This window comes from Anabrus simplex, chromosome 8, assembly GCF_040414725.1.
Source record: "Anabrus simplex isolate iqAnaSimp1 chromosome 8, ASM4041472v1, whole genome shotgun sequence".
Classification (NCBI taxonomy): domain Eukaryota; kingdom Metazoa; phylum Arthropoda; class Insecta; order Orthoptera; family Tettigoniidae; genus Anabrus; species Anabrus simplex.
In genome coordinates, this window is record NC_090272.1 from 102,991,429 (window position 1) to 103,019,133 (window position 27,705).

The following is a 27,705-nucleotide window of genomic DNA, read 5'->3' on the forward strand; positions in this document are numbered from 1 at the left end:
TTGTTTTAGGGGGCCTAACATCGAAGGTCATCAGCCCCAATCACCAATTTAAATGGAATTATTCAAAGAAGAAAACTCCCGGATGGAAATACAAATTATGAAACAATGTTAGGTTTATGGTCCACCCAATCAATACACATCACTTTACAAGTGAAAACTATTTAATATAAAAACATTAAACATATTTTGGGACATGTTCCGTCTCTGTTTGAGACCTCTTCAGCCATAAAATCACGTGGTAGATTATAAAACTCATTGTTCAGAAATTGAAAAAAATGGAAGAACCCAATGCCTCTTTAAGAACTATGAGATATGCTAAAAGATATAATATACATATTATTTACACAAATTGTCCTCACTTCTTGCAAAAACTTTTGTTATCTTCAGTGTTAAAATTAGAAATATAACTTGAAATAATGCCAGCCATAACGTCTTGTAATGGCATACAAATGTCATTGTTGCTATCTAGTAATTTAAAACAGAGGTTCCTTATGAAAGGTTGAGAAAACACATTATTTAATAAACACTTCCTGCAAACAATCCTTCTTCAATGTTAATTTGAACGACCTTACTTGAAAATGTTACAAGCAGTGTTGGTATCTGGTAATTTCAGTGTATTGACTGAGGGAGATTGAAATTCTGACCTCAGAATAGGTTGGGACCAAATCCACATCAGAACATTTAAAAACTTTAACTCTTATGGAAATTTCTTTCAAAAATTAAGCTATTCTGGTAGAAGAAATCTGAAGCCTTTTGAGATAGCCTGTCATATGGCAAAGATCTCACCATAAGGTACAGAAACAAGTATCTCACGAGGTTACCTCTGCTCCACACCGTGGTAGAGTGTCGGCCTCTGGATCCCAAGATAGCGGGTTCAAACCCGGCAGAGGTAGTTGGATTTTTGAAGGGCGGAAAAAAGTCCATTCGACACTCCATGTCGTACGATGTCGGCATGTAAAAGATCTCTGGTGATACATTTGGTATTTACCCGACAAAATTAATTAAATCTCAGCCATAGACGCCCAAGAGAGATCCGGTTTACTCTGTCTGCCATCTAACGGACCTAGAGTAAAACGGAACGTCGAAATTGATGAGCAGACAGCCAGATGGCATCAAATCGAAATGCCTGCACACGGTAGCTGAGGCCGTACGATTATTATTATTTTAAAGAATTTTAATTTTTTTTAAATGGCATGTAACAGCAAGGACATCAGACCTCGTACAGACTGTATGAGTAACAGTTGACTACAGGATGGGTATGACGTGAGACCTCAACGCATTTGATCGTGACCAGATTGTTAGTGCCAGATCTACAGGCCACTCTATCTCTGAAGTCATGCAGGCACTAGGGTTTCTGAGGACAACCATATCAAGAGTGTAGCATGAATATTATTATTATTATTATTATTAGCATGAATATGTAGATTAAGGCAAAACCACTGCCACCAGAGTCGACTGTAGTGGAGTATGATTCATTGATGACAGAGGTAGCTGTTAGCTAGCTCGAATTGGAAGAGTGGATAGACAGGCTAGTCACTGTAGGTGGACAATGCCGACATGAGAGCAGCCGTACCACATAGAACCATCTCGCCATAAGGTACAGAAACAAGTGTCACACGAGGGTACCTCTGCTCAACACCTGTCACAAAGCATGGCGTACTTACAGGGGCAAAGGAACACCGCCGTTGGATGCTCGAAGTATGGAAAAAAATTGCCTAGACAGATGAGTCGAGGTACCAGTCAGTACACTCCGATGGCCAGATACAAGTGTGTTGGCAGTAATATGAGCCAATGGATCCCTCTTGCAAGCAGGGTACAATCATTCATCTTAAGCAGTGAGGACATTGCATGCGTTCTGCTCAATTATGTTCGGTTTCCCTCGTGTCTGTTTGTCTGCTGCACATACGTTCCTATCTTCCAGAAGCAATTAATCAGTGAAACCAGCTTAGAACAGTGGGTGTAGCAATATAGAGCTCTTCGTCCAAAGACAGAGAAATTATAGCTATTGTGTTAGCCTGCAAAGAAGAAGAGAAACAAGAAAGAAGATTTTGGATACATTAAATAAACTTAAAACTGGAACAGTGTGGTGAATATTACCTTCTCTTTCCAGAATTGCTAAGTGTTCTATCCCTCCAAAAAAAAAGGAATCAAATTTCAGAAAACCAGTATCATCTGGTGAATGACTAGCAGTAACAATGAAGTAAGTAATGATTTCCTTTCATATTTTATTTAACAAGATTACATGTGAAAGTAATACTGTAAACCAGTGTACCATCTGTGGGAGCAGTCAAATTTTTTATTTCATATTCTGCCACAAGAGCATTGACTTTAGATTTAAATTCAATTTGCAACAGAGGACTGAATTATCTAACAGTTCCTTCCACTGCTTCAAAAATATTTTTTAGGGAATCTGTGGGCTTTCTATTCACTTTTGCACGTTTGGCATTTACAAAATTGTCCAGCACATCAGCCACAGAGATATTTGACCTCTTTCTTTGCACAGAAGCCGTGGATGGAGTTGCTGTCTCACTATCACTTCTTGTTGATCACTTGATATCTGTGATGCTTCAGCAACTACCAATTCCTCTTCATCTGATTCCTGGGTTTCAGAAAGCATGTTTGATTGCTGAGGCCTGTCAGAGAAAACTCATGGTTAAGTGGTCTTTCCACTGCTTGATGCTTGTTGCAGCCTGGCCTCTTATTGTCTTCTCCTTTTTTATATAGTTTCTGTAATTATCTTGCAAAGAATTCCTTTTCTTTTTGCACTCGGCAGCTGAAAGACAAAAGAAAAATATTTTAGATATAGAATTATTAGCTATACATTGAGTTCGAACCTTTGAATTTGAAAGATTTATATCCTGATTATAGGTTTCTTGATTATGGAGATTCTATTGCCAGTATCTCATTCAGCTATAGATTAAGTGAGTCAACAGTTCACATAATCATATATGAGACCTGCAGAGTTGTCTGGGATACCTTAATAAAGGACTTCTTGCTGGTACCAACAAAAGAACACTGGCAAAATATCTAGGAAGGATACGCACCTTTATGGGAATATCCAAATTGCATTGGTGCAGTTGACGGCAAACAAGTAGTGTTACACGTTATAATTCTCATGTTAGGTCCGTATTGAAATGTACGTAAATACAAAGTAAAGTGTTATTTTAATATCCACCTATTCAATACAAAGAGATCTAGTAAATTAAGAATTAAATCTTATCATAAAAAGTTACAAGGGACTTGTTTTGCCCATTTTTAGGGCATCATCAGCCTTAAACTCAAACCTGTAAGGTGAATGATCAGGATCCTGATTGTTCTTACAAATCGTAAACTGCTAATCTTCAATGTAGGTGTTGTCTAACATAAAATTATAAGAATGTCCTCGGTTAAAAACCATAGTATCAAGCTGCATGTCACAAGTTCACAGCGCTCTGGAGAGTGTAATCTTGTGAGTTCTTTACGTGCCAGTAAATTTAACCGATACGAGGCTGACATATTTGAGCACCTTCAAATACCACCGGACTGAGCCAGGATTGAACCTGCCAAATTGGGGTCAGAAGAACAGCGCTCTACGGTCTGAGCCACTCAGCCTGGTGATGGGACGATTGGAAGGGATAGACAACGAAGAGGGAAGAAAGTAGTCATGGCCTTAATTAAGGTATTAGGAATTTTAGTTCATAATCTTCATCATCTAAAGCTCATAGTACTTATTTCAACTGGTATGCAAATAATCACTGAAATATGTAATTAATGCCAGAAACACTACAGCACATTCAGTTTCTCAAAATTTGAGATATGACTTTTGTCTAGCCATACGCCGAAGGAACCAGTAACAGTGATCTGATGTCTTCTGCCTTTCCTATCCCATCGTCGCCATAAGACCTATCTGTGTAGGTGCGATGTAAAGCAAATTGTGAAAAAAAAATTAGTCAAGGCCGTGCACAACATTATTTTATAATTTGATGACATATTTAAACGTATAGAAAAGTTCCTCTTAGTCCCACTCCACAAATACTGTATTGCAAATACGGTACTTATTTCACTTATGTTTTACGCAAGCTCACAGCTGCGCGACCCTAATCACACAGCCAATTTGCTTGTGTCAATGGATCTCAAAGTGTTTACTGCACTCTTTTCAACTACAGTCAAAACCGTTTATTGCGACATCGCTTTTAAGGATGTATTGGATATAATGGCGAAATCTGACGGCCCCGTCTAAATCCTATATAAACATCGTATTTAAAAAATCGCTTAGTACGACATCAATTATTATGACATTATAAAAACTGTGTATTTATCACATTTTCAGTGAAGTGTATCGACTGTTACATTCATTGCTCATTTCTGTTACGCATTTGGGGATTGCTGAACAACAATGTAAAGCTCATTTTCAAACTCTTGTTTTCAGTAGATTATAGATTGCAACACAGTCTGTCTGTTAAATAGTTAAAGGCAATCATTGCTGTGAAGATGTCGAAAAAGAAAGGGGAAAGTGTTTACTGTTGAAGAAAAGTCAGACATAATATGGGTGATTAGAAAATGGGGAAATAAGCGTGAGCATCGCAAAGGAATTGAGTGTATCACGCTCAACGATTTCTACATGGAAGGACAGAAATTAAGCCTCATTTACCAAGCAAGTGGCCATGCGGTTACGGTCGCGCAACTGTGAATGTGCATTCGGGAGACAGTGGGTTTGAACCCCACTGTGGGCAGTCCTGAAGGTGGTTTCCTATTTCCACACCAGGCAAGCACTGGGGTTGTGCCTTAATTAAGGCCATGGCCGCTTCCTTCCCACTCCTAGCCCTTTCCTATCCCATCGTCGTCATAAGACCTATCTGTGTATGTGCGATGTAAAGCAAATTGTGGGAAAAAAAGAAAAAATTAGTCAAGGCCGTGCACATTATTTTATAATTAGCTGACATACTATTGCTGTTCACATACGTAAACGTTAGAAGAAAATTTCCTCTCAGTCCCACTCCAAAAATACAGTGCTTATTTCACTTATGTTTTTTGAAGTTTTAACTTTATTCTGTTAAACCATGAGATTGTTAAAACTTAGATATGGCACTAATAGCAAAAAAAAAAAAAAAATTAAAGACAGGTTATTGCAACTATCATGATCAGCGACCGTTAATTGGCGGTCCCTTCAAAAGTTGTTATAACCAGTTTCGAGTTTCGACTGTACTATAATAATTGACGACATTCCGTTTGATCTGCAGTACGAATTGCTCAAACTTCGATGTGATAGTGAGTGGAAGGCTAAATATAAATCACGAACAAACCTATCAGATTTGTATGCAAATTTTCTCATATAGATTTCCCAAATATGCACAAAATGCTATCAGTGTTTGACTCAACATACCTGTGTGAGAAACTATTCCCTCTAATGAATATAAATATAAATAAATCTCCACAAACAGTCAGATGCACATCTCACTGCAATTCTTCGAATTGTAAGTGTGAGATCTCACCAAATATCAGCAAAAAGATACGTATTCCTCCTCCTCCTCCTCATCTGCCGCAGAATGAAATTTCAGATACATAAGAACACACATTTTGTTTTTGGTGATTGATATTTATTAATTTATTTCTGTACTTAACCCAGAAGGTTGTTTGTCGTTTATGTAGCCTTACTCTTTTGCCATGATTACAAGTAGAAGTCAAAGGAGTTCTGAGTTATCACATATCAGAGTTACTGATTTTGTTTCCTACGCATAACCTAATGAAAGGAATGTAATTAAACGCATTCACTTAGCGCCATAATCTGAATAGGATGAGACATTAGGCACAATAAAACTGTCAAAAGTTTAAAATCAGTTTTGATACCGCGTCCCGTCCGTAGTTGCAACTGCAAGTCGTTCAAGCAGCTGCAAAACACATACTCTACTCCTTCTCTGGCCTGCCTTTGATCTATGTGATATCCTTTTCCCAAGCCTTCGAATACGCTTGAGCATGTCATTTGCTTTATAGCTGGTGTTTATGAAGTCATCTTGATCTTGCAGTGATTGGACACTCGAAATGCAGGTTCTCCAGCAATTCTGGACTGTCAATTAGACCAGAGATAATCTTGCCTTTGGTTGTGGCATCATACACAACCGTAAACCCGGCTCAAGGGAGATAGGGTCATCTTCCCTATCCTTCACTTGAGTAATTCTTGTCTGGCGGATTCACGTTGCGGGGGGTGGGTATCCTCCACATCAGTAGGCCAGTGTGAAGGAGAGCTAAGTTCAGGCAGGGACCCAGTCTCATGGGGTATAACGTGGAACCCATGCCCAGGGTTACGGGTGAAGACCTTAACAGCATCTTAGGCAGAGAAAGAGACCTCTGGAATGGCGAAGATGGTGGATGACACAACCCATCCTCTCTGGGGAAAATTAGAAGAGGAAAGCACTGCTTTGTGAGGAAGAGGGATCTTAAAAGGCTAAGGGAGTAAGCGCCGAGAGAAAATCCTCGGTTGCGTTAGGCTTAGCAGGTCAGCAGATGAGTAAATTTATACTTGCTTTCAACTATCATACAAGCCTTGGATGGAAGTTTAAAAATGGAAATAGAAATGACCAGTCTCAAACTACAGTTACACAGTATGATGGTAATGCTGATGTTCGTGCAAGTGTTAAATCAGAAAACAAAACTCAATTTTGAACAATAAATATTTTAACACTGGATGGGAAGGAAAACTCTACATCCTGGGATTAAGTGAAGTAAAAGGGAAAGGAATGAAGAAAATAAGAAAGGGGTACACCTTGTACTGGATGGGTAACAGTAAAAAGAAAAGAAATGGAGTGGAATTTGTAGTGAATCAGAATGTTGAACCAATAGCTGAAGTTGAGTATGTAAATGAGAGAATTATAATAATGCACATACATGTAAACAAGTAACTACTGAAAATAGAACAGGCATATGCTCCACAGACAGGATGTAGTGTGGAAGAAAAAAAGAAGAGTTCCTCAATGAACTGGAAACACATATTACTGGAGATGGGATCATGATAATGGGAGATCTGAATGCTCATCTGGGAACTGATAGAATGGGGTATGAGAATGTTCTGGGCCCACATGGGTATAGTGATGGAAATGAAGTTGGAGAGAAAGTGTTGGACTTTTTATCAGAAATAACCTGATAAGGAACACATGGTTTATGAAGAGGAATAGCCATAAGATCAGCCCATATAGTTGGGATGAACAGTATGGAACACTCATCGATTTTATAATAACAGACCGAGAATGGGGAAGACACATCATGAATATGAAAATAATCCCCCAGTGAAAGTATGGAAGGTGATCACAGATTATTAATTGTGGAATCAAAGTCCAGATCCATGGCTAAATGGTTAGCGTGCTGGCCTTTGGTCACAGGGGTCCCGGGTTCGATTCCTGGCAGGGTCGGGAATTTTAACCATCATTGGTTAATTTCTCTGGCACAGGGGCTGGGTGTATCATCATTTCATCCTCATCACGATGTGCAGGACGTCAAATAGAAAGACCTGCACTGGCGAGCCAAACATGTCTTCGGACACTCCCGGCCCTAAAATCCATATGCCATTTCCAGTTTTGTGGAATTAAAACAAGTAAAAATCCTTAAAATTGCATTGAAGAAGAAATCAAAGATCAGGATTTGCGAATTGGAGGAGGATAAAATTATGGCATTCCAGGACTGTATAAAAAGGAAGTTGCCTAACACGGAAATAAGAAGTGGAGAAGTGCCAGACAATTTAAGACAGAGATTTCTGGAAGCAGCAATTGAGGTATGTGGGAAAAGAAAAGCAAAGGTCAAGGGAAAGGAGACACGGTGGTGGACAGACAAAATAAAAAAAGAAATAAAAGAAAGGAACAAGGTGAAGAAAGAAATGGATAAGGAAAAGCAAAAAAACATATCAGAGGGATGAGAATAAGATAGAAAGGTTACATGTGGAATACAAAAGATTGAAACTACAAGTAAAGAGGAGTATCAAGGAAGAAAAGGAGAAATGTTGGGGAGAGTTTACCAACAAAATTGAGCAAGATAGTCGAGGAAATCTGAAACTAATATACAGAGTAATAAAATCGAAAAGAATAAATCAAGAAAAATTCAAGGCGTTAGAGAAGATGAATCCATAGTACATGATGAAAAAGGTCTTCAGAATGTGATGGCAAAGTATTTTGAAAAATTTTGTAATGAGGATAACTGCTCGGAGGAAGGAGGAGATAAGAAAATGGAAATAACAGATGGAGAAACAGAAGAGAACCCGATAACCTTGTGGGAACTTGAAACGGCAGTGAAAGCAATGACCAAAGGTAAAGCAAGTGGAAAAGATGAGTTCAATGCTAATATGATTAAGGCAGCAGGAAGCATTGGACTACATTGGCTATACTGAGCCCTCAATACCATATGGAAGGATGAAAGGATACCTGAAGATGGACAACAAGGAAGCATTGTTCAAAAAAGGAAATAGGAAGAAATGTGAAAATTATAGAGGTATAACCCTATTATCACATGGGCTAAAAATATTGGAGAGTCATAGACAAAAGACAGGGATATAGTAGAAACACAGTTAGAGGAAGAACAATATAGCTTTAGACCGAACAGATCAACAACAGACTTTAATATTTACAGTGAACGATAATGGAGAAACATCTGGAAAGGAACAAGGAAATCATCTTCGTATTTTTGGATTTGGAGAAAGCCTATGATACAGTTAAGAGAAAACCTGTATGAGAACCCGATAACATGGTTGGAATGTACCACAATCATTAATTAACAAGATAAAAATGTTGTATCATGAGAGTAAAAGCAGTGTACAAGTGGGGAGTGGTGACTGAAACATTTTATACAAAAAAAAAAAAAAGTCTCAAGCAAGGAAGTGCACCGTCACCATTATTGTTTATTATATTGATGGATGGAATCATAAAACATGTAAAACAGATGCATGTTTACAGGATATTATGGAATATCTGAATAATTGTTAGTAATAGACATGTTTTTCAGTAGAATCAGAAAGTGATGAAGTGAATGCTTTGGTATTTGCTGATGATGTGGTGATTTGGGGAAAGGGAGAAAAGGAAGTACAAAGGAGACTGGACATTTGGAATGAAAATGTGAAGGAGTTTGGAATGGTAATTAGTGAAAAGAAAACTGTAGTCATGCACTGTGGAAAAGAGAAAAAGAGAAGCCAAGTGAACATAGATGGAAAATGGTTAGAGAATGTAGAACAGTTTACATATCTGGGTAGCATTATTAATGGAAATTATGAAATCAACCCTGAAATTAATAACAGACTAAGTAAAGGTACAACATTTTATCATCAAGTCAGAGCTTTTATGGGATGACAACGTACCCAAGAGAATGAAATTATATAAGCAGTATTTCCTACCAATTGTAACATACGGACTAGAAAGGCTGGTAACTAATAAGAGACAAGATAGTAAGATCCAAGCAGTAGAAATGAAATTTGTAAGAACATTGGTTAAAAAGGCAAGAAGAGATAGAATTCAAAATATTAAAATCAGAGAAGAGCTAAATATAGAACCGTTAGCACAGAAGATACAGAAAGCAAGACTGAGATGGTTCGGACATGTAAAAAGAATGGGAAAGGAACCGGTAGCAAGAAGGGAATTGGAAAGAGAAGTGAAGGGAAAGAGACCAGTTTGAAGACCAAGTAGAAGGTGGATGGATCAGATTTGGAAGGACATTAGAGAAGCTGGATTGGATGTGGTGGAAGTAATGGAGCAGGAAAAGTGGAAGGACAGAAATGAGTGGAGGAGACTTGTTAACCACACCTGGGTGACTGGAGTGGGACATTGATGATGATGATGATGATGATGATGATGATGATCTTGTACAGGAAGAATATTTCTTGGATGGTTCTCTTGTTTCCAAGAACAAAAGCCAAGTTGATTTTCTACCTCTATAAAAGGGACTTCTCTGTAATGATAACCCAAGTGAATTCCCATAAACATCATAAATATATTCTGTAGAGCCTGGAACTCAAAACCATAATGTAAGTTGGGTGGGACACCATACCACAGAACAGTACTCTTAACATAAGGCTTTGTACTGTGCTCACATGCTGCCTATGTGTTTGTGGGTTAAATACAAGTATCGAAGTGTGCATAAGTATATGTCTTTTCATGAGAGTTTAATCCTGATGTAAACATGGTATGTCTACACCTCTGCCGAAGAAAGAGTTGTGATTCACTGAACGTGTAGTACCGACCTCCACCCCGTCAACGTCTCATGTTTGGATGTACAGGGCTGCGCATCGCATACGATAACAGTGCAAAGATCTGAACTTACGATTAAACGACTAAATCTGGATTCTGTTCACTTAGTTTTTTGAACACATTCACAATGTACTGCCTATGGTCACTTCCTCTTTTGTGCTTCACTACACACAATGGTCCTACCTCTTGCTCCATTTCTCTCACTATGAATACTGACAATGACTGCTGCTGCTAGATGCAACACCTTATCTCCATGCTGTACAGCTTGGGACTTTCCCCCACTATGAGAAGACTTCCTGTATTACACCACACCTTGTGCCTTCATTTCTCATTATTTTATCACTATTTTATCAAAAAAGCATATATATATATATATATACATACTGGTACATATAGTTTTCCGTGGTTTCCCATTTTCACACCAGGCAAATGCTGGGGCTGTACCTTAATTAAGGCCACAGACGCTTTCTTCCCGCTCCTAGCCCTTTCCTGTCCCATTGTCGTCATAAGACCTATCTGTGTCAGTGCGACGTAAAGCAACTAGCATATTTTAATTTGATTATGTACTCTTCCAAACTCTCTAAAATGTAATAAACTAAATAAAATAAAATTAGTGCTCTCGAGCTCGCATACAGTCAAGTGAGTGCGACGGTTGCTTCTCCAATCAACTACGTCTGTGTCCACATGCAAAGGCAAGGTACTCCGCCTATTTCTTTACATCAGGATTAAACTCTTGTGAAATGTGGTATAGATCAAGATACCTGGAGGGTTTCGAACAGACAGAATGATTGTGTACATCTGAATTTAAGTTGTCTCACAAAAAAAGAGGAGTAATTCAGGGTATAGTATCTTAAATCTTTCAAGGTAACGATCCGTCTTTACTGTTTCATTCAGTGAATTAATTAGTTATTTACGTAGTATATGACGAGATTGCAGATGCATTTCCTGCTTTTATACATTTTCTTTGAACATGTTTGCTCTGTCTTGCTGTTTCTTTTGCAGTGTTCACTAAATTATGGTAAACTTACGTGTACTTCTGTCAGATCAGTATTGATTGATTGATTGAATTTGTTGACAACTTTTGTAGTAAATTTAAGTAGTACTTCCAGTAAGGTATATAGTTTAGTTGATAGTTTGTTAGAAAAATAAGTTTTTAAGTAATTATAGTGTATATTTTGAGCTAAGTCTTATAGTTTTGTTTAGTACAATTTGGTGTTCACATAACCTACATAGTACACCACGTCAAAGCAAGATGCATGTTTACAGGATATTATGGAATATCTGAATAATTGTTTGTAATAGACAAGTTTTTCAGTAGAATCAGAAAGTGATGTGCAGAATCTAGCATGAGATGAGAGATGCCCTACAGGATTGCAAGAGAGTACTGTACTTTCCAAAGCACAAGTATAAATACATCAGTTTACTTTCTTCAGTATTTCTGCATATCTGATGCACACTTGAAAGAATACCATACCACAAAGAAAAAAACGAGTAATTGGGACATTTTATTTCCATAGTAATGACATTTTCCTGGCGTAGGGACGTGGCGCACCCATCGCCCAGTGGGAAACCACTGCAGTCAGCCACCCGAGTACCGGCGGGAAAACCGAAGCGTGAGGTTTGGAGGAAATGCCAGCCTGAGCTGAACATCAAGCTCTTATTTCATCTTCTGGGGCTAACAACCTCAGTCGTATAATTGGACAGTCCCGAGCTGTCCCAACAAACATTCCTTTTAGCTCATGGAATGGATCGCACTGTAGAATTGAGATTACCCCAGGGGGACAATCCCCCGTCAACCAAAGTTGACGCAAGCAGGCATTCGGATTCTGGGGGACCTGCCAGAATGTGCGAATGGGAAGAGTCGGAGCTCCCAAGAACCTCCAAAAGGATCAAAACGAAAAAGATTTTCAGGATGGGGACCATAAATGTACAGACAATGACAAAGACTGGTAAACTTAAACAGGTAATAGATGAGATGAGAGAAAGAAACATTGGGATACTAGCCATGCAAGAAACAAGATATAGTGATGAAGACACAGTGGAGTCAGAAGGCTTCATAGTGCTGAAAGGGAAACCAGGAATCAGAGTGGGAAAAGGAAGACACACACCTACATGCTTTGGCACAGGATTCATAATAGACAAGAGGTATGAGGATGGCATAATTGAAATGAAGAGTAGGTCTGAAAGGATTTCCACGTTATCAATTCGAGCAGGGAACAAAAAATATACCATAGTAAATGGACATGCGCCTACCAATGACAAGAACAGAAAAGACAAGAAAGCTGTAGACAGTTTCTGGGAAGAACTGGATGATACACTGAAAAGCATACCACACAGACAAGTAAAGATACTTGTAGGTGATTATAATGCACAGGTAGGGAGGGAGAAGCAACATAAGGGGATAGTAGGCGAGTACCCAGCACACAAGAGGACGAACAAAAACGGAGAAAGGTTAATTGAACTATGTCGAGAACACAGAATGAGACTTATGACAACTCACTTCAGGGCCAAACCGAATAAGAAAAAGACATGGGCAAGCCCATGCACCCACATTGGGGAATTCCAGATTGACCATGTGGCAATCAATCGGACAAACACTAAAGAGATTATGAACACAAAGGTCAGAAAGAATACAAGAATAGAATCAGATCACTATCTTACAGAAATCAAGTGCCTTTGGATTCCGCACAGGGGTAGACTGCCACAGACAAGTAGACCAACTGGAAAAATAAATATAGACAGAGACAAATTACGGCACAATCGATCCAAATACGAGGAAGGAATAGAAACTGGCAATGGATGGGATGACATGAAGCTGAATATGAGGAAACAGGCTGAAATATGGGGAAAGGAAGAAAAGAAAAAGAAACACTGGTGGTGGAATACGGACTGTGAGGAAGCGGTTGAGAATCGCAGGAAAGCCTGGAGAGACTGGAGCATTAAGAAGAACCTGGAAAAATGGGAAGTTTTCCTACGAGTAAGGAAGGAAACAGCCAGAACCATAAGATGGACCAAAAGACAGAGGATGAAGCAGGAATTGGATGAAATTGAAAACAACTTCAGGAAAAACAATAGTAGAGACTTTTTTGGGAAATTCAAAAAGAGCCTGAGTGGATATAAAGGCAGAGAACTCTTTATAAGAGATAAGAATGGGGATCTGGCAGTTAGTGCGAAGGAGAACTGTAGGATACTTGCAGAATACTTTCATGACCTGTTAAACTGTGAACCACCTGAAGAAGAGCTGGAGCTGGGGACAAACACAGAAGAGAGAGAGTCATGTCCTCCAACTAGAGATGAGGTCGCACAGGCCATAAGCGATCTAAAGAATAACAAAGCAACCGGAGAAGATGGAATATCAGCTGAGATGATTAAGTGGGGAGGTGACAAGGCAGTAGACAACATGACCAACATCATCGGCCAGATTTGGAGAACAAAGAAGTTACCAGAAGGATGGAAGAATGCGATCATAATACCAATACATAAGAAGGGGGACAAGAGGGATGCAAACAACTATAGAGGAATTTCGCTACTAGAGATTGGCTATAAGGTGTTGTCGAAAGTCCTGCTCAATAGACTGGAAGAACAGTTAGAAAGTACAATTGGAGACTACCAAGCAGGATTTAGGAAGGGAAGAGGATGCATAGAACAGATATTTATACTGAAACAACTGATAGAACATAGGGCCTTAAAGAACAAAAAAACGGTGGTAACCTTTGTAGATTTCACTAAGGCATATGACTCCATCGACAGACAAACTCTTGGAAGAATCCTGAAGAACAGAGGATTAGATGGCACTACACATGAACTCATAATGGAAATTCTATCAGACACAAAGGCAAGGGTGAGATTCAGAGGAGTACTCTCTGAAGAATTTGATATCAACACTGGTGTCAAACAAGGAGATGGATTATCACCAATGTTGTTCAACATAGCTCTGGATGAAGTCATCAGACAGTGGAGAACAATGAATGAGACAATGGGAATACCAAAGACGCATGTTGGGGACAAAAAGGACAATAGGGCCCAAGTAGATTGTCTAGCCTTTGCGGACGACATAGCTATAGTAAGTGAGACAGAAGAAGATGCAAAGACACAACTCAACAACTTAAGCAATATAGCCGGAAGGGTAGGACTGAGGATCGCCTACAACAAGACAAAGACATTGAATACCACTGAGGATTGGACAACACCGGAAGGCACCGTACAAAAGGTGGACAAATTCAAGTACCTAGGAGAATTTATAACAGGAAGGAATAGGAGTAATGAGGGAATAACAGAGAGGATAAAGAAGATGCGATCAGCCTTCTGTATGACCAGAGATATATACAATAAAAAGAATATATCTACAGACGCAAAGATCAGACATTACAAGGCAACGGTGAGAAATGCTGTATTATATGCTGCTGAGACAATAGCACTAGGAAGAAATGGTGCGGAACAACTAGAGAAAGAAGAGAGAAAAATATTGAGGAAAATACTAGGCCCTAAGAGAGGAGGTGAGAGATGGATGAGGAGACCCAGGGAAGAACTATACCGGAACATGAGGACAATCTCAGAAGAAATCAGACTGAAAAGAGCACGGTTTGCGGGACATGTAATCAGGATGAATATGGATAGAATGACGAAAAGAGTATGGGAAACAACAGCGAGGACACGAGGAAAGACAGGAACCAAGTGGGTAGTTGAACTCCGGAAAGATTGGTCAGAATTGGGGATCAAGGTGGAAGAAAAGGAAAATTGGAAAAGCAAGTACATACCGACTAATATGCCAGAGATCAATGATAGGGATGGATACAGGAAAAGGATTGAGAGTCACCAGTGGAGTAGACAAGAGAAGAGGATACTGAATATCTCAGAAGAAGAGCGGGAGAGAAGAAGAGAAAGGATGAAGAGGTTCTGGGAGGAGAAGAAGAAAAAAATGCAATCCGTGAAGGAGCTGTCCGTGGTCCTACAGAGGCCGTAACGCAAGAAGAAGAAGAAGAATGACATTTTCCAAGTTTATTTTAAGGAAATTGTTTCAGTGTAGTAAATGCTAGTTAAAGTAATTTATTAATAGTTATTTCACCACAAAATTCAATTAAACAATAATCAAAGTACATCAACTTTACTATGTAGGCCTACAGTTACATATTAGCAGCTCACATCAATCAAAATTTGACAATTTAGAAATATCAAGCCTTCGTGGTTTTGACTTAAAAGATCTTCAATATTTATTGTCCTTTCCTTATGGTTGTTGCTAATGCAAGGTCATTAAGCCAATTCTCTCTCATTGTACTTGTAGGTTTTTAGCTTACGTAGGACTGAGAAACTTCTCTCTGTAAAGGCTGTCATGACAGGCAGGGTGGCAAATATTTGTAGCAAGTGTAATAATATTGGGAAAGATGTCTTCATTACATAGAGCTAATAAAGCACATTTTTGGCCTTCTTTTTCCTTCTGGATGAGGCATTGTCCAATTATGTCTCCATAGTGATATTTCTACTCTTAATTCAACACTTGTTGCTGTGCAATCTGCTTCATGCGTCTCTGCTACTTTAATAATTTTATCCACTAAAAACTTAGAGAAATGACTGGAAATAACCCCTTCTAAAGGGGTCACTTTGTTAACATCACAAAGTCTTATTAGGGGATCAAAAAAAGGCAAGAATAGCCTACTATCTTCCTGAAGTATTCCTCAGGATCCTTAGTTGACACATTCGTTCTTTTGAGTTTGCCTGCCACAAATACGTGGGAGACTGATTTCTTCATCATCCATGTCACTTGCTGCCTTTACATGTTTCATCAGCATTTTTTTTTCATTATTTCAACCTTCCTATTACAGTGTCAATGTACGACAATGCAGCTGTTTGCAACCAATGATAAATTCACTTCTTCTCAAAGCCGCGCATAAGGCAACAGCTTTACTTAACGTCTTACTATCTGGACCTTTTTCTGTTTGTTCAAGAAGCCTTAGATGTAATATTACTTCCTTAAATACAATGAAGCTATCATGTCTTTCTACCCAATGAGTAGGAAAAACTGCTTTTTACTTGGTCTTTTTTGACTCACTGATATCAGGTTCACTGATAGCTAGGGCCCGGGTGTTGATGACATGCCATCTTTTTACTGAGCTGTCTAAAACAATGCTGAAGCACATATAAACTCCGGCCGGGCTACCCCGTCTAAAAAATGTGTCATTTTTATTTTGCATCTTTTATTTTTTGCTATTTTTCCATTTTAAGAGCATTTTTTTAAGTTTGGTCTATATTTTGGGTCATATTTTAGAGAAATCGGTCTTTTAAGGTCATTTTTTCCCGATTTAGTCATGTCACAGCTTTATATGAGGGAGTTAACGTCTCTCAGAGTTAAGAACAAGCTAGTGGCTGATACAAGATAATTTAAAATATTGAAATAAAATATTTCAGTATTGCTACTAGTAGTAAAATATATATCTTCGATGCAGAAGGTTGTGGGGGTAGGTATACAGATACTCTTGTTTTCGTCGCAAACCAGTTATTAGCGGAATGGAATGTTACCTGCTCTGTTGACCAAGGTCAGCTGTGGCGGGGTAGGAAGGGGAAGGGGTATATATTCTTGTCTCAGTTCTGCATAGTTCACGAGAGATATAGTTCATTGCCGCTTTCAAAATGCCTAAAATAAAACCGAGTATGTCAGTGCATTTAAAACAACTAGTATCTGAATTTGGTGACAATGTGTTTTCTACCGATGGAAGCATATTGTTTTGCAAACTGTGTGGAACTAAAGTGGCTGCTGAAAGAAGATTTACTGTAATGCAACATATTGGTCGCGATGAACACGTTCGTGTTCTTCAGCATGTTTCAAATAAACCTGCAACTCAGCGCTTACTGCCTTCATTTGCTTCGATTTCTGGCAAGTCCTCACAGTTCAGTAAAGAATTGTGTGATGTATCTGCAAACATTCCGCTGTATAAACTCAACAGCCCAAAATTACATGGATTTTTGGAAAAACATACGAATCAAGAAATACCAGACGAATCAACTTTACGTAAGAATTATTTGCCGCAGTGTTATGAAGACACATTAAACAAAATAAGATCTGAAACTCGCAGGAAGAAGATATGGGTGTCTGTCGATGAAACTTCAGATGCTATGGGGAGTTATATAGCCAGTTGTGATCGGAACTTTAGAAGTGCGTACACCAGGTGAAATATTTTTATTGACTACCGAAGTGTTCGAAAAACCAATTATTCTACCATATCAAAACTGTTTGATAGTGCTATGTTTCTCCTGTGGCCTGGAGGCATTAATGACGATGTACTTTTATTTTTATCAATCAATCAATCAATCAATCGATACTGATCTGCATTTAGGGCAGCCGCCCAGGTGGCAGATTCCCTATATGTTGTTTTCCTAGCCTTTTCCTAAATGATTTCAAAGAAATTGGAAATTTATTGAACATCTCCCTTGGTAAGTTATTCCAATCCCTAACTCCCCTTTCTATAAATGAATATTTGCCCCAGTTTGTCCTCTTGAATTTCAACTTTATCTTCATATTGTGATCTTTCCTACTTTTTTAAATGCCACTCAAACTTATTCGTCTACTAATGTCATTCCACGCCATCTCTCCGCTGACAGCTGATGCTGCACTGTATATGGTACGAGCAGCTAATTCATTGAAGGCACTCTATTCCAAAATGGTCCATGTTACATGCCTTGCCCATGGACTGCACAGAGTTTGTGAAGAAGTAACGACTCTTTACCCCAGTGTAGACAGGTGTATAGCGAACGTTAAGGAAGTTTTCTTAAAAGCACCCTCGCGAGTCGCACGTTTCAGAATTGAAGCTCCAGACATTGCATTACCTCCACAACCTATCGTAACACACTGGGGCACGTGGTTAAACACGTATGTGTATTATTGCAAAAACTTCAAGTTAGTACAGGAAATAGTGCAGAGTTTTGACAGTGAAGAAGCTGCAACAATAAAAATTGCCCAGAACATGCCATCTGAACCAAATATTGAAGGTAGTTTGGCATTCATAAAATCAAATTTTGCCATATTGACAGCAACAATCACATCGTTGGAGAAAAGGGGCGAAGAAATGGTTGATTCCATTTCCTTAATCAACCAGGTGGAAACTAGTCTTAGCAACAATCGTGGCGAAATTGCTATGGGTATTGAATCAAAACTGAAAAAAGTGCTGGACAAAAGCACCGGGTATAAAACATTCTCAGACATTCTTTCTAGTGAAAACTACTGCATGGATTGGATTGAGGAGGATTTAGCAGCAAACGACCTTCCTCACTTCAAGTACGCTCCGATAACATCAGTTGATATTGAACGCAGCTTTTTGAAATATAAAACCTTGTTGGCTGATAACCGCAGATCATTTACATTTGACATCAGAATGACATTCGTAGTGCAGTGCAACTCAGACTAAAGTGAACATAAACCTTTTGTTAAGTGATAGAAATCTATTGACTTTTCAGTTTGAGCTTAAGATGTAATTTTTGAAATATTGGTGAGTTTATTATTATAAGATCATTTTCACCATTTTATAGTGCATTTTTCAAATTTTTAGATATTTTATTAAAATCATTTTTTAAACCTCTTTACGGCATCAACATCCAGGCCCTACTGATAACTCTCTTTGAAGAGCAGATATCCTTTTTGCAGAAGCAAAGACAAACGTCACTGATGATATAATCCCTAACATATTCTTAATTCGCCTGATATCACAGCTTTTTGAAATGCACAAGTTCGGTTGAAGGCTGAAGCAGTGTGTGGAATATACCAGAGGTTGCTCATTTAAAATCCGTGCTTGAGTTCCAATCAATTTACCTGACATATTTGGTCCGACATCAAACCCTGAGCCCGAAAATCTTGAAGGGTTAATCAAACTTTAAAATGTTTTAATGTAACTAGAGGGGGAGGGGGGACTATAGCCCCCCTTAGCCCCTCCCTGGATCTGCCTGTGCTTACCATGCAGTAGAGTATAGTATAGCATTCGAATTTTGACAATACCAGACTTACATAGCTTGTATATATAATTTTAGTAAAATAAATAAAAGATTGAAAAATTGAAATATAATTTTTAATCCAAATTTAATAATTACATTAACACTGTAGACCTAATTCAATTAGAGTGAGATTTATTAGTGTGTTCTTTGCAAATGTACGAAATGTCCTTAACATATTTCAGAAACTTACATATTTTGTGGCCAAGATGGCAGACAGTTTTGACACGTCCATCAGCTGATAGTTTGAAAGTGAAAGGAGTTCATATATATTAAAACTGCAGCAGTTCCCTTGTGCAAGAGAAGATTATACAAGTGCACTGATCCACATTTAGCTTCATATCACTGGACTTGCACCAGGTCTTTACTGCTTTTTAACAAAATCTTTATGATATCTGTGAATAGTCTGCTTTGATGATTGTGACAAATTTATTCATGAAGATTTTTAAATAGTAGTGGTCCTAGGTGTGAGCACTAGGATACAAAGGTGAATCCAAGATGCAGACCAGTGGCTTGGGAGGAGATTAAGGAGACAGTGAGAAAGACTTGCAAGTTTGAGCAAACTAGAGAACTTGTTCATAAATGATATAAAGAAAGTTTCCCTTCTGCACATTACAACCCCATTTGAGGGGAGTCACTCTTAAATTGCTTTCTTTTCCAGAAATTTGATCAAAAATAAGCTTAAATGCTCTAACTGATACACATCGGGAAGTGGGTTACTCATTATCTCACTGTAAATTGCAAATTCAGGGAGAATGATACCCCTGTTCCAGCACTATCTGAAACAAAGAGACTGGTTAAATAGTAGGAGAAATAAAAATAAGAAGATGGTTAGAATGGAAAAAGAAGTACTAGAAATGTGGAAAAGAACTCTGAAACTTCTCAAGTACCTTGGGGACAACCTTTTGATGCTTTCTTGGCCTCAACCTGTTCCAAGTTCAATCCAGTATGTGAGACTCTAAACTAGCAAAGTTATCTGGATCATTGAATATGCAAGCTCCTCACCAACATCTAGTTTTTGGTATCTCTAGCAAAGGTAATATTCAACATTAAAAAAAAAAAAAAAAAAAAAAATTTTATTGACAATAAATGCACCTGAATTCCATAAGTAACATTCATTCAGTTAATAAGTAGCTTAGAAGGAACATTTATGATATACATATTTAATAAGACAAAATTTCTTTCTACCAGTAACAATCTTGTAATTAAAATTAGGAAGATTATTTCTATGACTAAATACCTTGTATGCCATTTCTGTATCTGCTTACAAAATCAATGGTTTTCTTCCTCTAATCTTCCAAAAATACTTTAATTTTATACACTATGTACAGAGCATTGCAATTAGTCATAACAGATTGTAGGTTTTTCTTAAGTGTCCCATTTTGATTTCTTTGCAATGAAAGTTTCTTCTCCATCTTTATCAATTGCTGAATAATAACCAAGTCCTTCATATTTGGATCTCATATAAGCAATATAACCAATACAAATGGTTATTGATACTAGTCCAAATCCCATCACAACCTTGTTCTGAAAAGATAAGAAAAAAATGTACATAAAAATTCATCATCATGCACACACAAAATATACAGCGTTATTCACCTACGATGTCCACCTCACATACCTCACAAAGTTATATCATCATTCTGTTTTTACTTTCCTTAACAGTACCAATCCCGTCATAATCAAATATGCAGCACTTTTCCAGAGTGCCAATACCTCCTGAGATAATGATAATGCTACTAGGGAAAAAATAAAATAGTTTAACCACTTAATCAATATACTGTACAATATTATTAAGATAAGCAACAAGGAACAATATAGACCAAAATGAGCATGATTACGTGTAATAATGCTACTAACCTGTTCTTTTAAAAACAGTTTCCTGAACCTAGCCTTACACTTACGGATATTACAAGTTCAGTAGTGATTATTTCACAAATCGGACTATTACCTCTTGAGAAAATGGAATGTATTCAAACGTGCTTCATTTGCCAATTGGGGGCTATCCTGTTTGATTTGCGCTACATATGAAACATGAGCTAGCTGCTGACCTACAGAACACCTTTACCTTCTGACAGCTAGGTATTCACTCTACAGAGCCCATAAATACATTGTGATAAAATGTAAGATTTAACATCTTTACTATCATCGTAAGTAAAATGTAAAGGAAAAACTGATATGTGAGGGTTTCTTATTTGACTTCCCTTGGTCAACTCTTGTTCTTCTTCGACCCCGACGGTATTAGTTTTGCGAGGTTTAGGGAGTCTTATTTTCATGCTCTTTGAGACTGTGGTCTGTCTTTTGTTCATTCTTCAAAGGATCGAACCTTTTCCGTGTTCCCTTCTGATTAATGTTAAGAAGGGGTGGTTGCCTAGTTGTACTTCCTGTTAAAACAACAACCACTTTCACCACCACCATTACTTTCAAACATTCAGTTATGTTAACTACTGTCCCCCATACCGGGCCTTTTTTGTTTATTCATGTTTCTTCTTCTTTCTTGGCCACTATTCCCATACCTTGGTGGAAATGTGGTGAGAACTGGGTCACATGTGGATTTGGCCCAGTTTTACAGCTGGATGTCCTTCATGTGTCAATCTTGCATGTATTTTTATTTGCTAGTACTTTTAACATCGCACTAACTCAGATAGCTTTTCAGCGACGATGGGATAGGATGGGAAGAGAGCAACTGTAGTCTTAATTTAGGTATCTCAGCAGGTATTGGTGCTCTGGAAAAGAACTGCAAGTTCAGTTACAAGCCCCTTGGTACCTTTACAGAATGCAAAAACAGAATTTTGATATCTTTAACTGTTGAAGAATTATTTGAGTGGACATCTTTGCTGAATAACCCTGTATATAAGCTGCATATGCTTGTACAAAATCATACAATTATTTTTCATGTTATAATCCATGTACAGCAAAAGAAACAAACAAAAACAAAAGTGTTAAAATAGGCTGTCATGTACATGAACATACTAATCAAATGTGACATTTTAAAACAGAGATATGATGCAAGGAGTTTGGCCAGCCAATGTAAGCTGAAAACAAAACAAGTAACTTGAAATAGTCTTTCAGCTTAGGTGCGTCTACAATTTAATTAAATCACCGTGTCTGTATTATGACTGGCCAGTGAAACCAAATTTTAAGCAAAAAGAAAACTATGATCAGATCAGGACTGTTCCCACCCAGAGTCGGTCTTTTACTGTTACATCAAAGGGGAGATATGTGATACAGATACAGAAAGTGTTGACAGGGGTGTTTCTCTGATCATCACTGTGGTGTGGTGCACATGCTTCTTTACACACCTTCACACCAACTTCATTTAATTTACAATAATCCTTTGCCTGAAAAGATTCTTTTGAATTCACTAAAATGAAGTGATAGAAAACTCATGACTACTTCATGGAGCACTTGAGAGTTCCATACAGTATAAAGTATTAAGGATAAGTGAAAAAGACGATGCACAATATTCACATAAAAAACTCTAAATTACATTGGTACACTGTCTGGACAGCTTTTAAAATTCTCTTTGCAATCTGCATAAAGAAGAATGTCCTACATCTCCATACAACTGGCTATGAAATTTATGATAAAACCCTATAAAATGACTGTGCTACAAGAACTACAAATCTTGATTCTTCCAGTTCAATTCTGCTCATGCTTGGAACTTCTGAAACTAGAGTTCTGCAAAATCTTAATCTGGTTCAAGAGTAACACCTTCATAACTAAAATATAAGAACATGCATAGTTAACGAGAGGATGATTAACTCATTTTAAAAATTTTTTAAATTAAGAAACCTCTAAATAAGCAACTTTTACTCTGCATGACATTCATTAGACAGTCACTCTAGAGTTGCAAGTTCAAACATGAACACACTTTCACCTTCTCTCTTTTTTCACAGATAATCCACTTACACCATATTTGGACCCTACTGCTTAGTCCCATACAATACAACTGGAGGTATAGCTAAATGGAAACTTGCATGACTGACCTGGCCTGTTACTCATTCTAAACCAAAACACAAGTGGAAAGACTTCACATACAAGGTGCAATCAAGAATTTCGGGGAATTTGGGTATCCTGCATGAACAAATAGAAGTGCCAAGTTCTGATGCTAGGTGCTGTCTGCCAACTGGCATTAGTGTAAGCGCATGTGTTTCCAAGTTTCGGTGCTCTTCTTTACACCGTGTTCTTGAGCTCTGTGAATTTCCAAATGGCTGATGTTAAATAACAAAATGTCTGCATTAAATATTGCTTCAGATTCAATAAAACCATAAAATGCTAAAGAAGACTTTTGGCAACCAAACTTTCAGCCAAACAAGAACATTCAAGTCAAGGCCAGGAATATGTGGAAGATAAAAACATTCGGGTCAACCATAATCATGCACAACTCTTATAATTATCCCAAAAGTGCGTGAAGTTATCCGGAAAATACAGAAGGTAGACTATTCACTGGAACAACAGGGACTGGTTACTGTATCATGACATATGTGTCAGCACATACTTCGCTGCTCATTCCCAACAAGAAACAACATGACCACTGGGAGCATTCTCCCAATACTTCACATAGAGCATTCTGGTGGCAAAAATGAGGTCTATAGTTGATCTAAGAGGTCTAAATCCATGTTGCTCCTCCTCAAGTGTAGGTTCAACATATTTTCTAATCCTGCTCTTAAGGATGGATCTGTAGATTTCGAGGCCATGTGACAGTAGAGTTATACCTCTATAGTTTGTACATTTCATCCCACCACCTTTTTTTTTTTTCTACAACGTATGACGACTCCCTGCTTCCAGTCATTGGGTATTAAATTCTCTTTCCAATTTCTCTTCAGTACTTTGTATTATCTGCGCACTTTTTAGTGATAGATTTACACCCTAGTGCTGAAGTGGTCGACTTCGGTTATCTTCGAGATTCGTATTGGCAACCTTTGAAACACAAACTAAGAATCGCTTATCATCGCTGTGCGACATCTGGCGTACACTTTAAGTACTCGTACTGTTGTTGTTTACACAGTAAAGCCAAACTATAGAATTCATGCTAGGAACACGTTTCGCAATGGGAAATGTTATATAGTATTATATATTGTGTGTGTGACGCAGTTGTTTGCTTAAAATAATAAAGGTTTATAAAATTCATATCGATCGATCATATTATCGATTCAATTCAGATTTCATTTCCATTCAGTTGGCAGTATTAACGGAACCCTTCTTACTTCTCCAACGAGTACAAAAATCTATCACTAAAAAGTGCGCAGATAATACATCCACTGTTGTCCAACCTCTCCTAGAGCTTTGATAATCTCAACACAAAATTCATCTGATCCAGTTGATCTCTTGTTTTTCAGTTCAGATACTAGATACTGCTGTCTCCACTTCCAACAATGTCAAAATATTGGTATTTGTGCTGCCTAAGTCATAAGGTTCATTGTCTAACGGAGTGACATTTCCATCACAGCTCAGTAAAATTTCAAAGTGCTTTTGGAACTCCTGTAATATTTTGGTCTTATCCCTAGTCACCTCACCATTAGGAAGTTTTACAGAGTGGATAGATACTGTTACAGCTCTTCTGTTCTTAACGATTCTGTATAACAGTGTCTTATACCCATCTTGTGTTATTCTGGTAGCCAGAACTTCATTGCATTTCTGCTTTTCAGTTACAACCAACTGTTTGACATGTAATTTTTTCTCTCTGTAAACTGACAGCTTCTCTTCTATTACATGTTGATCTCCCTGTGTTCTTGCTTGATACAGTGCTCTTCTTGCACAGTTTCTGTCACTGATTGCCTTTTAATATCATCATTCCACCAGGCAGTTTCTTTACGTTTTCATATTTGGCTCTGTTGTCCACATACTTTTTCTGCTGTATCTACCACAGCCTTCTTTGCTGTGTCCCATTCTTCGCCTACAATTTCAATTCTTCTCTTGGCAACAGTCTGCGGACACCTTCCCTGAATTTGTCCTTTACACTTGGCTCGGTAAGTCGCCAAGTTTTTATTTTTGAGACTCTTTTTGTTACAGACTTTTTTTGTTTTTTTTCTTTACATTGCACCGACGCAGATAGGTCTTATGGCAACGATGGGACAGGAAAGGGCTAGGAGTGAGAAGGAAGCGGCCGTGGCCTTAATTAAGGTACAGCCCCGGTATTTGCCTGGTGTGAAAATGGGAAACCACGGAAAACCATCTTCAGGGCTGCCAACAGTGGGGTTCAAACCCACTTTCTCCCGAATACTGGATACTGGCCGCACTTAAGCGACTGCAGCTATCGAGCTTGGTTTTGTTACAGACTCTGGGAGGTCTTTTCTCTACAATAACTGTAGTCTACGGTCTCCGTCAATGTCTTCAACTGGAATGACCTTGACATCATTCACATTCTTCCATACATTCAAAGTGTTTCTCATGCATAGATCTAGAATATATTCTCCCTCTTCATTTCTATTTCCCATTCCATGAGTGCCCAGTGCTCGTTGTGAGCCAACTTGTGAATTAAAATCACCCATTACAATTGGGTAGATTTTCATACTCGGTATGTTTTTCCAAGTTATTAAGGAAGTTGGCCTTTTCCTCTTTTGAGCATCCTGCCTGTGGGGCACAGACTTGGATCACATTGTATGTTTTTCCTGCTAAGTTCACAGATAACTTAATTATCCTTTCACTAACTAACTTGACTACAAGCATCTATGTCTATAGGCCTATGTATTAAAAATCCCAGCCCGTTTTTAGGCTCTACTTTATTTCCAGACAAGTAGAGACTATAGTCCAATCTGATATTTATTTTGCAGTTTTCCTCCACTTTGTTTCACTCAACCCCATGATCAGAAGTTTTCTCCTTTCCATGAGGTTGACCAGTTCTTCAGTTTAGTTTGTCAATATCAGAATATTTAATGTTCCCACTCTGATACTTTGTTTGGTTTGGGTAGCTGGTGTAACATACTGCTGTAAGCCATCATTTGCACCAAACTGATGTCACTGTCTTGAATTCCATTATGCAAGGCTCGTATTATTCTTGAAAGCACTTCCTCAATAATCTCTTTAGTGAACTGCTAAGCCTAACACAGAGACAGATTTTCTTTCAGGGTTTTTTTTCTCTTAGCCTTTGGTGTCCAGTCACCTCAATCTACAAGACAGCAGGCTGTACTCATTAATCCTTGAATACAGGGAAGTCTCCTCCACCATACCAAAGTCCACCTTAGTGGCCAGAAGAGATACAGTATGACAAGGTATGGGCTAGGTGCTGTCACTGTATACAGAACATTTCAGTAAAGTGAAAATAGTTTTGTATCCTTTAAATGCAGAAGATAAAGCTAACAGTGTCACAGTCCAGGAAAGTTTTGTTAAAATGGCATTCAAGTAAAGATATAATACACCTATAACTGTTTCTCCAAATTATCTGATACTTCAATACAGATGGAAGTTTGAAATAATTCCCTGCAATATTCACTTTCTCTGATAAAAGAAATTTTAGTAACATTGTCTTCAGAAATTCACAGTATTGCTAAAACTGCTTTTGACAAGCTCAGTCAGGTATTACTGAAAAATCCTGGTTACAATGCACAGCGTCAAATTTCTATTTAAAAAACAAAAGTCTGGTGAAGAAAGAGTGGTAATGAAGAGGAATTCACCAAAGAGGAACTGTGGTGTTTTTTGCATGTGTGTGATGTCATGCGCTGTCAAAAGAACATTTTCACTGAACAAATCCTACTTCACTGACAGATGCAGATCACAACTCTACTTTTATGTAACCTGCCACATTTACTACAATTAAGAAAAACATCAGCCCCTCTTCCTAATCCAGGGTAACACAACGAGATGTGTGGTTAGAGGCTAGAAGACAACAGGAATCATGATTGCCACTAGTAATTCATTATGGGTACCCCAAATGAACCCTTAAAACAAGCACAGATACAAACAACATGTATGTTACAACAAGAGGTTCACATACACCGACTAGTAGGAACACGTATTGCACTGGCTGGGAACTGACCGCTACATGCCAAGCCTCACAATAGCTCACTCGGAAGGAGCATGGTCGGGGATCTAATAGTGGACAGGGCTTGAGGGTTCAGAGGTTCAAATCCCATGGAAGTTTTTTTTTTTTAAATCACCAATTGCCTGGGACGTGGCAAAGTTGCATACTTCATAGTTTCCACAAACTAATTTGTTTATGTGGCCCTGAAAAGGGATGTTGCTATCGTAGCATATGGTATGGCGCTGCGCTGGACGAGAATGAGATGATGGCTAGGACACAGGCAACCAGTCACCTATGTTGTACACGTTCCAAGCTTCATAGGACACAGGTAGGACTAAGTGTGCCCCATTGGAACAATAACAACATGCAACGGCAGGTAGATATGTAGCTCCACGAACTCCCCTCCTTCGAGGCAAGTCACAACAAAACGCAACACAAAGCTTATTCACTGCCTCGTAATGTATTCCAGCGACGAGTATGTGGATATGTTACTCGTCTATAGAGAAGCTAGACAGATTGCATGCCAGGCACAACACCTGTATCAAGATCACTATCTGGATAGATGATAACCAA

General features: G+C 38.3%; 1 protein-coding gene across 2 annotated transcripts in view; it reads right to left on the minus strand.

The window, feature by feature from the left end:
* Positions 1 to 2,211: 2,211 nt before the first annotated feature.
* LOC136878855 (small integral membrane protein 8) overlaps positions 2,212 to 27,705 on the minus strand; it is a 35,749-nt gene continuing 10,255 nt past the window's right edge. Inside the window, exons 2-3 of one of the 2 annotated variants that reach the window (XR_010860849.2) lie at positions 20,410 to 20,696; positions 2,212 to 2,773 (exon numbers count right to left, since the gene is read on the minus strand). Coding sequence is in view for 1 of the 2 variants with exons in the window: in XM_067152394.2 (XP_067008495.1) it covers positions 20,538 to 20,696 (159 nt within the window). In the remaining variant the exon portion in view is untranslated. Of the gene's footprint in view, positions 2,774 to 17,498; positions 20,697 to 27,705 lie in introns of those variants that run through there. The other variant, XM_067152394.2, reaches the window with a different exon arrangement.